General features: G+C 47.7%; 1 protein-coding gene across 3 annotated transcripts in view; it reads left to right on the forward strand.

Moving 5' to 3' along the window:
• CTNNB1 (catenin beta 1) overlaps positions 1 to 9468 on the forward strand; it is a 41276-nt gene extending 31808 nt beyond the window's left edge. Inside the window, exons 8-16 of one of the 3 annotated variants that reach the window (XM_086720519.1) lie at positions 2680 to 2783; positions 2862 to 3200; positions 3466 to 3624; positions 5090 to 5209; positions 5801 to 5951; positions 6037 to 6158; positions 7083 to 7143; positions 8175 to 8395; positions 8701 to 9468. In XM_086720519.1, the coding sequence (XP_086576645.1) occupies positions 2680 to 2783; positions 2862 to 3200; positions 3466 to 3624; positions 5090 to 5209; positions 5801 to 5951; positions 6037 to 6158; positions 7083 to 7143; positions 8175 to 8383 (1265 nt within the window). In that variant the 3' untranslated portion in view covers positions 8384 to 8395; positions 8701 to 9468. Of the gene's footprint in view, positions 1 to 2679; positions 2784 to 2861; positions 3201 to 3465; positions 3625 to 5089; positions 5210 to 5800; positions 5952 to 6036; positions 6159 to 7082; positions 7144 to 8174 lie in introns of all 3 variants that reach the window. The other 2 variants (XM_086720520.1, XM_086720518.1) reach the window with 2 other exon arrangements.
• Positions 9469 to 14094: the final 4626 nt, after the last annotated feature.

Below are 14094 nucleotides of genomic sequence, written 5' to 3' on the forward strand. Positions count from 1 at the left end.
CACACTTAGCAGTATCTACCTGGACTCTCAAACCAAGTTTCATATCAAAACTGGAAGGGGAAAAATATGAAAGCATTTAATAGAAGAAAATACCTGGAATGAAGTGTAGGGTTAGTAACACCTCTTTTACTTGTTGAGAGTAGTTTTATTTGAGAATTTGTGGGAGAAAGGGGCATTATGGTTGCCCAGGATAGCTGGCTGGCACTGAGACAGATTCATCTAGAATAAGGGGATGAAATTCTGGCCCAGCCGTTCCAGAAATATGAGTACTTGAGGAAAATGCAGAGTTTTGGACTTAATCAGAATCCTTGGAGTGGAATGACAAGGTCATTATTTTAAAAAGTTAGCCAGGTTATTCTGATGTTCACTTGTGCGTTCTGAAAACATTCAGCACCTATGTCTTAAGCACTGGAATAAGCACGTGGTATATACTGGATAACTAAGCAGATATGGTCCCTATGTTTATTCTTCCATTCTGTTGAGGGTGACAAAAATATGCAAAAAATGGGGGCATTAACAGCTTAGAACGAGTATCAGAGAAGAAAGGAACAGTAAGTAGTGATCAGAATTAAAGGGGAGAGAGGAGCTTCTCTGAGAAAGGGTTGTAAAATGAGATTGCAGGACCAGAAGGTACCCTGTTAGCCATATGAGAAGTGGGGATTAGATGTTTTCCGGGGAGAGAAAAGAACCCTATGCTATGTCCTGATGGTAAGAAAGAGATTGTTGAGTTCTAAGTGCTAAAGAGGAAGTGTAACTTGAATTTAATGAATAATGGATGAGTAGCCCAGGACCCAGGATGAGGTTGATGGGCTAGGCAAGGGCCATATATTGCAAGACATTTCTAGGCCCCTGTAACATGTATGTTTATTCATGGTTTGTTTTTTTCCTAGCTTTAGAGCCACAGATGTAGGTCAGTTTGCAGTGCTAGGTGGGATCCAAATTCTAAAGGGTTCCTTAAGGTTATGCTGAAGAATTTGGCCTTTGTCTTAGAGATAATGAGAAGTTATTAGTGGCTGTTAAGCAGTGGCATCGCATCACAGTGAGGTGTTTGGATTATTAATATTAACAATGTATGACAGTTTGACCAAAAGCAAGCAGATCAGGCCACCGAGCTGTGTTACAAACTTCTGTTTTGGTATGAAAAATAGAAAGGATGACTGTTTTGAGGCTTCTGATAGCACCCATAAATGTAATAACTTGGGGGCTAAAGGGCAACCAGAAGTGATTTGTGGTGGGGAGAACATCCTAAATGGAGCTACCAGAATGAATTGGTTAATTTTTGGAACAAGGTAATTTAAGAAGCTGAGATAGAGTGACTGAAAGGCCAGTAGGTAGCTGGATTATGTATGGCACAGAGATGCAGGGGGAGACGGGGCTAGAGATTTGGGAGTTGATCTCTCAGTGTAGGGGGGGAAGAGGGGGCATGCCTTAAAGTCATCTGCGTGGACTCTTACCGGAGACTTGCCGAATGAGCAGGTCTCCGTGTTTTTGAAGTCTGCGGGGTATTCTGATGAGACGTTTGGGGTCAAATCCACCCTGTTCGTGTGAATAGTAAAGGGAGGGAATGAAACCTGTGAAGGAGAGAAGGTCGAGGAGGGGGATCTAGGCATGGAGCAGATCTTGAGCATCAGCCGTGTGCAGGTCTCTGTTAGTAGCTGGAGCTGCTAGGAGGAAGCAGCCAGATAGGGATGATGCTTGTCTCCTAGGGGAGGTAGACTTAATTTTAAGAGAGACACGAAAAGGGGCACCTGGCTGGCTGGCAGTAGAGCATGCGACTCTTGATCTCCAGGTCATGGGTTCAGGCCCCACCCTGGGTGTGGAGCCTACCTAAAATGTAAAATAAAGCAGACCTGAAGAGATGAACAAGGAGACGAGGGAAAGTATCTCACTACATTCGGAAGGGATTTCAGTAGGAGAGAGATGGGTGAAGTTAAGCCAGTGAGTGAGGACTTGAGCGTCCGTTTTCTCGCCACCGCCAGTACAAATGCTCTTCCTTAGGGTCCTGAATGGCAGAAGGTTATGAACCGTTGGGTCACACGGTTTGGAGTCCGTCATTTTCATACGGTTCCTGGTAATAAACTGTGGAGTTCCAGTACCTTTTAGGATTGGTCCTCCTCCGTATTTTTGCGCAGATGTCACCTTCACACTGAGGTGACCTAATTACCCTACTTGAAATTGTAGGGCACCCCCCCCTGACACTTGTGGGGTTTTCTTCCTGATAGCACTTGGCACCATCTGACACACTGTAGTTTCAGCTTATTAATTGTATATTTGTTTATTGTCTGCCTCCAGCTAGACCATGAATGAGCTCTATGAGAGAAGGGGCCATGCAATATTTTGCTCACTGGTACAGCTCCAGCTCAAAATGGTCTGATTTTATTTAGGTGGATATTTTTGAGATGATTGAATGGACGAAAGTAAAATTACATAAGGAGGAGAGTGGAGATAGGGAAGGCTTTTTCCACATTGGGTATTTGACAGAAGTTACCACTAGTTGAGGTGAATGGGAAAAGAAGGGGAAACTGAGCACCATCCTAACAAATGAAAATAAATAAAGGACTTAGAGGGGCTAAGGTTTGGCAGTGAAGAGGGACACCCTCTAAGACTAGAAACGACACTTAGTGCTGATAGGAATTGCCAGCTAATGGCCATTGCCTTAGATCTTTTTTCATATTCTAGGTGGAATGCAAGCTTTAGGGCTTCACCTGACAGATCCAAGTCAGCGTCTCGTTCAGAACTGTCTTTGGACTCTTAGGAATCTATCAGATGCTGCGACTAAACAGGTAAATTTTGAATATGCCAGTGCCTTGGTGATAGAATTAAGATGAATATGTACTGAGCGTTTGTTTTTATGTCCATAGGAAGGGATGGAAGGTCTTCTTGGGACCCTTGTTCAGCTTCTGGGCTCAGATGATATAAATGTGGTCACCTGTGCAGCTGGAATTCTTTCTAATCTCACTTGCAATAATTATAAGAATAAGATGATGGTCTGCCAAGTGGGTGGTATAGAGGCACTTGTGCGTACTGTCCTTCGTGCTGGTGACAGGGAGGACATCACCGAGCCTGCCATCTGTGCTCTTCGTCATCTGACCAGTCGACACCAGGAAGCAGAGATGGCCCAGAATGCTGTTCGTCTTCACTATGGACTACCGGTTGTGGTTAAACTCCTGCACCCACCATCCCATTGGCCTCTGATAAAGGTAAACTGTCTGTCACAAAAGTAGGTTGCAGAATTGGACATGAACCACCTCTAGCTATTGTATGGTTGTCTAGGCATGAGGGATTAACAAGTACGAATCCTATTCCTTAGTAAATAGGAAGTGTGGCCGGGGTGGGCTTCCGAAGTGTTTGTGAAGTCTGTGCTACTTTCAGGTGATCCCAATAGATTTAGTGTGGTGGGAATTTTAGGCTAAGAAAATGATTTTGTTGAGTTACACGACCGCTCTTTATTCTTCTTATCTACAGGCCACCGTTGGATTGATTCGAAACCTTGCCCTTTGTCCAGCAAATCACGCACCTCTCCGTGAACAGGGTGCCATTCCACGACTAGTTCAGTTGCTGGTTCGTGCCCATCAGGATACCCAGCGCCGCACATCTATGGGCGGAACGCAGCAGCAGTTTGTGGTAGGTAAATCTTAGCGGTGACACCCGGCTATTTAAAAGGAATGCATAAATTCATGGGATCCTGAACTTCTTTGGTCATTGGTTCCCTTGATCTTCTAGCCTGAGGGGCTGTTTGCTAAGGATTTAAAAAAACTGTGACCTGTCCCTGGCTGCAGAGAAGATCAGGAATAATGTGGCCCCTAGTGCTGTTGCCTTTGACCTCTCCTTGCATCGTCAGTCTTACAAAGAGAGCAGGGTGTGGTGTACTGCTGTGGGGTTAGGTGCTTCTTGCAGTGTTTTCATTTAATGCATACAAAGGGTCACCTTCTTAGGAAGTAGCAGAACCATAGTTTGAATCCAAGTCCATCTGATTTCAGAGCCTCTTATTCCCCATTGTAACATGAGTTTTGCCTGTAAATATTTAACATACCTTTTACCGTCTCTTCCAGGGATGGTTTAAACTGTTTTCACAGACCTAAGAATACTAAGAAACTTCAAGAAGTAGTAGTAGCATTTACCCATAAGCTCAACCTAAAGCTTTCCATGTCAGGTTTGCAGTCTTTAAAAACTAGCTTTGTTACAAGTATCTGAAGACACTGTAGAATTTATTCCTCAGAATTTATTTTAAGATTCAAGCCTTCAAAGAGCTTTCTCTTATTTAATTAGGTCACTTTAGAAAACAAGAGCCTACCAGCACAGATTTTGGGAATCTCTTATCGGTAGTTGTTATGTGTATGCACTCATTACTGGGCTTCGGCTTTCTCCATTCATTACTTTTGGTATTGGCCTGTCTCCATGAGGTGGCTTAAAAGAATGCAAAAGGTACCTTTTATTTTACATCTTTTCTCTAGGAAGAAAGGAGTATCTTGTGTTTTCATAAAAATCAAGTTGTTTATGAAAGCCGAATTCTAACCTTTTTTAAAACTCAGAAACGGAAACAGTACTTAACATTTTGCAAAGGCTAACTTCCTTCTTTAAGACTACCAGTCAGATAGTCTTAGAGGTGGTGAGGAGTGGATTTTCCACTTGACAGCTCAATAGAATTTTAGCAGTTGGTGACAAAACTTTGCTAGGTTTTCATGAAATACACATAGATATACAAAAATAGAGGGAGCATGTGGAAGAAAAGCATTTGTCAGTCTGCACATTACTTTCCCATCTTTGTGTATCTTTATGTATTCCTTTTACCTAAAGTTGGTGTCTTGACTGTCGGAGTACATCGAAGCTGTAATTCCTGTGTGTTGTATGTGTTTGCGGGGAGGGGTACAACTTGGAATTAGTGCCATCAGGAGCCCCCTCCCCCCCAGTGACGTTCAACTTCTTGGAATCCTCCTTCATTCCTAGACTAATTGCAAATTCTGGGGAACTTTGGGTGTATACTGTGAATAATCAGCTTAGGAATTGTGACTCGGAACAGAAAGCCTTTGAAGTTTATAAACTTTAGAGATGAGAATGCCCTGTTTGTTAACCATGTTTCTTTTGGTAGGAGGGAGTCCGTATGGAAGAAATTGTTGAAGGTTGTACCGGAGCCCTTCATATCCTAGCTCGGGATGTTCACAACCGAATCGTAATCAGAGGACTAAATACCATTCCATTGTTTGTGCAGGTATGTTGGTTTTATGTGAGGCAGTCTAGATTTTATGTGTCCATAAAATTTCGGAAAATTAGGGAGCAAGTTAGGGGCAGTTTTTCCTCTACTATCTCCAGTTCCAAAATGACAACATGCTCTGTTCATGCCCCTTGCCAGAGCATGACAATTGGAATCTCAGTGTGTAGTGTCCTTTCGGTTGAGTGCATTTTATTTTATTAAAAGTCCCTTTGTTTTTCTTGGGTAGTAGGGGAAACACTGGGACTAGAGCCTGGAGAAGAGAGAGACTTCATACTCCACTTCAGGGGTGCTGAGGTTTGGAGGGAGGAGAGCCGGTCACAGTTGCCAGAGCACAGGCGTCCAGCTACCTCCTGGATCGCCCAATCCAGGAGTTTGGAGAAGAGAGTTTGAGGCTGAAATTGCTCTAGAAAACCAGTGCTCCAGAGCATCAACCAGCTGCCTGAGGACAGGAAGTTAGAGAATAGGATTTAACACCAGTAGCGCAAAGGCCATCTTCTCTCTGAATTGGGAATACTTGCGCCCCGGTGGGGTGCCTGCCGTGTTTTTTCTTTAGATTTAATTCGGATTTGTTTGTGTTTTTCTCCCCAGCTGCTTTATTCTCCCATTGAAAATATCCAAAGAGTAGCCGCAGGGGTCCTCTGTGAACTTGCTCAGGACAAGGAGGCTGCGGAAGCCATTGAAGCGGAGGGAGCCACGGCTCCTCTGACAGAGCTCCTTCACTCCAGAAACGAAGGTGTGGGTAAGTCGAAACGGAACCAGAACCTTTAGCCGGTGCACACCAGAAAGCCTCAGCTTTTCCTCAGGGGCCTTTTTTCCTCTCCCAGCAACATACGCAGCTGCTGTTTTGTTCCGAATGTCTGAGGACAAGCCCCAGGACTACAAGAAGCGGCTCTCGGTGGAGCTGACCAGTTCTCTCTTCAGAACGGAGCCAATGGCTTGGAATGAGGTAGGCCGTGTGGACGCGTTTCTTCGGTAGCGTGTGGCTTCCCCTCCAAATACTTGTACACGTTTATTTGCCTTGACTGTGTCCTTGGCTTGAATATTCGTTCTCTCCGCTGCCTTAGCAGCTGCTGAGGAAGAACCACAGCTTGAAACGGCCTATTCAGAACAAACAAGTCATACTGCTTATTGACATTAGAATTCGTGAGGGAGACGGATGAAAAAGTTATCCGGCTAAAGTATCTTTTTCAAAAGGGAATTTTTTCCTTTTAAGGAAAGAGGCACCCTCTTAAATACTGTAGTTGGAGGTTAATGTATTGATTCTCTTTCTGTGAATTTGTCTTCAGCATTCGGCCTCATTACAGAGGTGTTCTTAAAACATTAGAACCACCCTGGAAGTTCATTCAGTGATGTTACATAGTTGTACAGTGGATTATAAGAATGGAAAGAGAGCCTATAGATTGTTAGGTTACAAAAAAAGAAAAGAGAAGAAAAAAGCAGATTGCCAAACAGTGAGTAATTTGTCAGTTGGGCTTTTAACGGGCAGTCTTAACGTGTTCCAACTTGAGCTCTGAACTTCCCCAAGCCTGTTCCTCTCATAGTCTCCTTCCAGCTGTTCAAGCTAAAAATCTTCTTTCATGTAGAATATTCTGTTTGTCAGCAACTCCTCTTGGGGGTAGACACTTTGACGATTGTGTTTACGGTTATATTTGCTTGAAAGAATAAACTAGTGACTATTTTTAATGCTGTGTGCAATGACAAAACATGCTGCTTTAGGTGTCGGTAGTTAATCTTTGAGGGTAGAGTTTCAAGTATTTCTGTGCGTTCTTTGTTCCTTCTATAATGTGAAAATAAGTGTGTTCTCAAAATATTACTATACCTAAGTTCAGAATTTTCATTTTGCTTCCTTGCCTTGTACCTGTTTATCTAGACTGCTGATCTTGGACTTGATATTGGTGCCCAGGGAGAGCCCCTTGGATATCGTCAGGATGGTATGTGTCTCTTATTTCCGATTGACTCCAGGTCAAGTTAAGGTTCAAGTTAAGCTTTATCAGAAAAGCTGGTTTGCTCATCTGGGAAACCAGCGTTGGCAGGAAAGTAGTGGCAGCAGTTAAAGGCACTTCTGAAATTCCAGAGTCGGCAGCGGTATCTTTCTCAGAGCCTGGGGAATTTTGAGCCCCACAACGAGCAGACGACATTAACAAATAGCCTGTACTGCAGACGCCCAGTACTAGTGACACATATCACAGGTTGCCTTTGTACGTGCTTTTTTTTTGCCAGAGAATCTGTACATCCATACAGCCCACCCAGGAAGCGAGAGTAGAGGGAACTGTGGCCCCAGGTTCAGATCTGGGGTGGGTCTACATCATTCTAGTGTGGGGGTTTTCCAGAAAACTCATTCAAATCTGGGTAATGGAGATGGAGTGTGGCAGACACCGCGAGTAAATACAGCTCTTCACCTTGTATTTATTATCTCATCTGGCTTTTCCTAATTATTAGACCACTAAAGCTCATAGGCATCTTCTGTTGGCAGATCTGTAATGTCAGCCCTTAATGTAAAAGTTTCACTGGAAACAACAGCTTGAGTTTTCACAGTACTTCTGTTTCACTGGACTTTTCAACAGGTAGATTACATCCGCCAGACCTCCTGGCTTTTGCTTTCATCTCTTGCCTGTGACTTCTTGATACTGGGCGGTCACATGCGCAGTAGTAGACTGCTGGCTGTCCCCCTCAGGGGTTTTATGTCTCCGCCTAGGCAAACACAGAATGTTCCGTGGTAAGCTGATGGTGTGGTTAGAACTTGCTGGTCTGCCTCTGGTGGAAACAGACTTTATAGCCCCGTGGGTGGCCTGGCACTGAGTAATTACTTGGTTGAAGAAGCTGAAGAGGCTAGAAAGGCCTGCTTTCTGACCAGCTCGCGGACATCGAAGGCCCAGGCTTCAGTGTTAACGTTAATGTCTGTCTCCTCTTTCTCTGTGTCCCTTGCCCCTTTTGTTGCCACCCCCCACCCCGACTCCTGTAGATCCCAGCTACCGTTCCTTTCACTCTGGTGGATATGGCCAGGATGCCTTGGGTATGGACCCCATGATGGAGCACGAGATGGGTGGCCACCACCCTGGTGCTGACTATCCAGTTGATGGGCTGCCAGATCTGGGGCACGCCCAGGACCTCATGGATGGGCTGCCTCCAGGCGACAGCAATCAGCTGGCCTGGTTTGATACTGACCTGTAAATCATCCTTTAGGTAAGAAGTTAAAAAAAGCCAGTTTGGGTAAAATACTTTTACTCTGCCTACAGAACTTCAGAGAGACTTGGTTGGTAGGGTGGGAGTGGTTTAGGCCTATTTGTAAATCTGCTACAGAAACAGATACATACTTTGAAAGGAGATGTCTTGGAACATTTGAATGTTCTCAGATTTCTGGTTGTTAAGTGGTCATGTGTGGAAGTTATTAACTTTAATGTTTTTTGCCACAGCTTTGCAACTTAATACTCAAATGAGTAACATTTGCTGTTTTAAACATTAATAGCAGCCTTTCTCTCTCTATACAGCTGTATTGTCTGAACTTGCATTGTGATTGGCCTGTAGAGTTGCTGAGAGGGCTCGAGGGGTGGGCTGGTATCTCAGAAAGTGCCTGACACACTAACCAAGCTGAGTTTCCTATGGGAACAATTGAAGTAAACTTTTTGTTCTGGTCCTTTTTGGTCGAGGAGTAACAATACAAATGGATTTTGGGAGTGACTCAAGAAGTGAAGAATGCACAAGAATGGATCACAAGATATGGAATTTATCAAACTCTAGCCTTGCTTGTTCAATTTTTTTTTTTTTTTTAAATATCTGTAATGGTACTGACTTTGCTTGCTTTGAAGTAGCTCTTTAATTTTTTTTTGCAGTAACTGTTAGTTTTTTAAGTCTCTCGTAGTGTTAAGTTATAGTGAATACTGCTACAGCAATTTCTAATTTTTAAGAATTGAGTAATGGTGTAGAACACTAATTCATAATCACTCTAATTGTAATCTGAATAAAGTGTAACATTGTGTAGCCTTTTTGTATAAAATAGACAAATAGAAATGGTCCAATTAGTTTCCTTTTTAATATGCTTAAAATAAGCAGGTGGATCTATTTCATGTTTTTGATCAAAAACTTTATTTGGGATATGTATGGGTAGGGTAAATCAGTAAGAGGTGTTATTTGGAACCTTGTTTTGGACAGTTTACCATTTGCCTTTTATCCCAAAGTTGTTGTAACCTGCTGTGATACAATGCTTCAAGAGAAAATGCGGTTATAAAAATGGTTCAGAATTAAACTTTTAATTCATTCGACTGTGTCAGCCTTTTTTTCCTTGTCATTGAATGGTTTGTGAGGATATTTATCAGCTTATTCAGCTTCATCCTGAGGAAAACACACATGGTGAAATAATTTTAAGTTTTAGTGAAATAGAGCGCCTTACCTCCGGATGGGATCATGTGCCAGGTTCCTTTGGTCCTGGGCTAAACTGCACCAGAAACCTCCGTTCAGAGCCATGGGATGGAGTCTGGGCTACACAGAACAAAACTGAAAGCCAGATAAGCTAGGCTTCCCCCACTCCAATTACCATCAAATGGTTCCTGCCCACGAAGGTAATAATGAATTAACTACCTGGATTTGGATTTCAAGCACCCTCACGTAATTGTGACTCATGGGGAGAGGGGAGTTCCTTCAACTCCACTTTGAACTGAAAAATGAAGGTGGTTTAAGTGTTGATGTTTATCTGAACATAATCGGAGAGACCAGAGTGAGCCCTTCTTTCACTTGTCTGCCAGGGAATCCTGTCGTCCTGGCGGTAGGTCTGACAAGCTTAGTTCATCCTTCAGGGCGGAGTCTGTGGACCTGTAAAGACTTGTGTTCTGGTCTTTAAAAAGAGTGAAAGGGTTTTGTGCTTAGGGACAGCTGTTTCTGAGTTCCCGTGCGTCTTCATTTAAGATCATGGCTGTTAGATAAACATTTCACTTCCTCTTTGTTGAACTTCTGTGAAAGCCACTGTGGTCTAAAATGCGATTGGGATTGGAGAGGAAATCCCATACCTGGTGAGGTGGTTGGTTTCAGGTTCCTTCCAGTTCGTGACAGAATCAGGCCAGTATTGCAAGCAGCTTAACATAAGGTACCACAGCAGGGGGTCTCACTTAGAGAAACTCTTAAAATCAGAAAACATCTTCAGAGCTTTGACATCATTATGGTTTTGAAGTTCTACTTAAAAAATGGAAAGTTAATCTAATTCAGCCAGGTGGTTCTACAATGTATTTAGAAGTACAAAGGGCCAAAAAAAGCCAAGACACAGGTGAAGAGTGAGAGGGAAGACTCGCTGTGTCCGCGGTCACGGCCTCAGTGTAAGGGTGGAGACAGGGATCGCATGCTGGCACAGAGGCAGACAGAACACGGGACAAGTGTGATCTGTAGACCACGAACCGTGCTTCAGAGGTAGCGCTGGAGGTCAGTGTGAAAAGGAGGGACTGATAGCCATTCGGAAGAATCGAAAATATAGGGCGGGGAACGCATGACCGACAAAATGCCAAGATTTTAGAGACGAGTAGGATCAGTATTGATGAGGTTTCTTTCGCGCCGCGCCATCGTGGCTTGGCAGAGCGCTGCGTGGCAGGCAGCCGTGTGTCCCGTGGTCGCCGTGTTCACACACGAGAACGGCCTCGCTGCAGCCTCGCGGCAGTAGGTGTGCGTTGCCAGCACGATCGCGAGAAGCAAGTCACAGATGCTGCGCGGCTTCGTTGGCGGAACGAAAGGGCAGACTGTTCCGAGGAAGTCACGCGTGGATGGATGGTAAAAACAAGAGCAAGGAAGTGATTGGATTGCTGCAAAAATCAGAATAGCGGTTACCTGGGGGACAGGGATGCCTCAGACACGTGGTCCCATTGTGGGGACCGCCACTAAGCTGAAGAAGGAAGCTCTTCCACGTCGGAGATGTCCTAGATTCTCATCTGATTATCTGAGTTCTTGACAGTGAAAGATCTTACAATATGCTCTTCAATTTTTGTTTCGATTTCTGTAATAAAAACGGAAGGTCTGAACTGTGCTGTTTGGTTTATAGAGTGGATCGCGCCCTGTTGCTGGCGGTTGTCCCCATGGGTGGGAATTGAACTGCCTTCCCTCTCCTGGAGGGGATCACGAGGGTGTGGGGTGGAGCTGAGAAGCCATGTCTGGCTTTTCCTCCTCCGTCGGTGGCCTGGCCGCGGGGAGTCCTCGCCCCTCCCTCCCGCCCCCAGCACCACCTGCGCAGCCAGGGGCCCGAAGTGGCATTTAAGGGACCAGTCCTCCTTCCAGGCCTCGTCGGGACTCCACACCGCCCCGGTCCTCCTCCTGGGCCGTGGCTTCTTGCTTCTTGTCCCTGCACTTCCCCTCCTCAGCCCCCCGGAAGCCTGAGACTTTCGGGGCCTCCTAACTTTGGTCCCCGGCCCTCTTCCCTGCCACCCCTTCCTGAAGCTCCTGCCTCAGCCCCTGCACACACATATACACACCTATACACACACACACATATATACATACACGTACGTACGTACATACATGGATCTTGCCACTGTACTTTGCTGTCGGCAGGGGAGGGAGAAGAGGAATCCTGCTTCGTGCCGAGACCGGAGAGGCCCGGTTCCTCTCTCACCCCAGAGCCCCCGGTTTCTGAGCGGCGTCACAGGGACGGAGCCTGTCTGCAGTCACAGAATTGACCCGAGAACCTCATGAGGCGGCCCAAAAGGCCTCACGGTAACGTGGGAAACACGAGCTAGGAGACGAGGCGAGTGTGCAGAACGGAGCGAGGAGATTGTCGCTGCGTCCTCGAGACCCCCCGAGGACTGCTCCTCTCCGGACCCCTGTGGCCAGAGCGTGCCCATCGCAGAGGGACGGCCCCCGGCACCTACTCTCAGGCCGTAAGTTAAGGCAGGGTCTCGAAGCCCCGGGCCTGCCGGTAACGGAGGGAAATTCAGCCCCTTCCGCGTGCAGCCTGGTCCCTCCTCCCCTCCCTAATTTGTTGCTCTCCAGCCGGCCGGCCGTTCACCTCTGCAACTGCAGTGACACCACCTGCCCCTGAGGGGGCTCAAGTGGCGGTTGTAGCCACTTGGAAAGCAAACAGAAGCGCGAAGGCAGCGGGAAGGAGGACCAGTAGGTGCCCGCGTCCGGGCCCCTTGCCGTTGCCAGAACCCCGAGAGCTCCGATGGGCCCGCAGCCAGGGGCCTCCTCTTCCCTTAGAGCTGGAGCCAGCCTGCCGAGCCCAATGTGAGCGTGGGGGCCTCACGCGGGGAGGGCAGGGAGGGGCGAGGCCGCCTGCCCGCCCAGCCGAGCCTGTTGGCGTCCCCTGCGCCCGAGCTCGGCGGGACCAGGGCCGCTGCTTTCCGGTTGGCACCTTGATGAGGATGACAGGATCCCCCCGATTCCAGGGTGGCGGCCTCCCATCGGTGTGAAGCCCGGCGTGGGCTGGCCCGAGTGCCCTCGGCAGAGCGGGAGCCCCGCTCTCCTGAAAAAGGCAATGCCGAGAGGCTCCGGGCCAACGACGCTCCACAAACCATTCTGGAACGTTACAACTTTGTTCTACCTTAAACAGCAAAGACTCCTCCCTGCTCAACTCGAAAGGGTAAAGAAGAATCTTCCGGTGCCCCGAATTAACCTTCTGGGAAGACTCCAGGCACACAACTCCAGGGCCGTTCCCCCGAGAACCGAACCAAGGGACAGAACAGATTTATTTCCTGGCAAAATAGACCTGCGCCTGTTCCCTGGACCCGGCAGGCAAGGCCGCTGGAGCCGAGGCCGGGCCTCTGGCTGCACCATGGGCTGCTCCCCCCCCCCCCCCCCAGGAGCACAGGCAAAACGAGCGGGGCCAGGGCCACGCGGGCACACAGCCTGAAGTTGGGCACGTCGCCTGGGGCCTCCTCCCCACGGGCAGTAAGTAGGCTGGGAGAGATGGAGGGCGACCGCCTGCTCCTGGGGTGCTCTTGCACCCCAAGTACTCACAGCTCTAGCTCTGGGTTACCCCCGTGGGGGGCACGGAGGCTGTGCAGTCAGGGTCCTGAGTTAAACCAGACCCTGGGGCCTCGGACAAGTGGACCGGCTCCTCCGAGCCTGTTTTCTCTCAGTTACGAGATGAGGCCAAGGCGGCCAGCTTTGTAGGTGGTGGTGGCAATTAAACAAGGTAACAGACATATGCTTTTGATGGAGTTCGGCCGAATGGAATGGGCCAAGTGGAAGCTTGGCCAACCGCCCAGATCACTGTGGCAAAGCGTGGCCGTTGGTGACCGCGTGGCCAGCTTCCCGTGATGCAGTAGATGGGGCCGCCTGTGTGCCCACGTGGCTACCATTTGTGCTTGTCCCGCCCATTCGGCCTGCATGCTGGTTGCCATCTGGGACAGACTCCCTCCCGTCTGGGCTCGGGGGGGGGGGGGGCGGGGGGGGAGGTAATCAGTAGGAGTTGGAATCAAAATAGAATCCTCCCCCCCCTCACCCCATCATGACATCCAGACAGGCAGACCTTCAAAGAGGCCAGGGTTCCTCGAGTTTTTTGCATCCTTTACGCAAACTTTCACTGCCTGCCCGTTGGCGGAGCCTTGCCCGGTCCTCCCCAGGATTCTGTAAAAGCGGGAGGACGACAAGAGGCTAAAACTAGCTTCCAAAAAGGCCTGCTCTGGAGCTGTGGCTGGGAGAACCTTCATGCCTAGTCCTGTCTTTTAAATCTTCTCTGGAGGAGAGAGATGCTCACAGATGCCGGAGGCTGAGGACCATGGCTTCTCATCTACTTGAGGAGCGTGGGCTGTAGAGGAGGCCTGTCCAGGCCACACAGAGGGGAAAGAACAATCTCGAATAGCTAGCAAACCCGGGGTTCCCAGACGCATCCCACAAGAATGGAGGAACCGCTCCGTTCTGAGAGGGTGTCCGAGGGCCCAGAGTCCACGAGAACACCTCGGCCTCAAGGG

This window comes from Puma concolor, chromosome C2, assembly GCF_028749965.1.
Source record: "Puma concolor isolate L17-30 chromosome C2, mPumCon1.1.hap2, whole genome shotgun sequence".
NCBI lineage: Eukaryota > Metazoa > Chordata > Mammalia > Carnivora > Felidae > Puma > Puma concolor.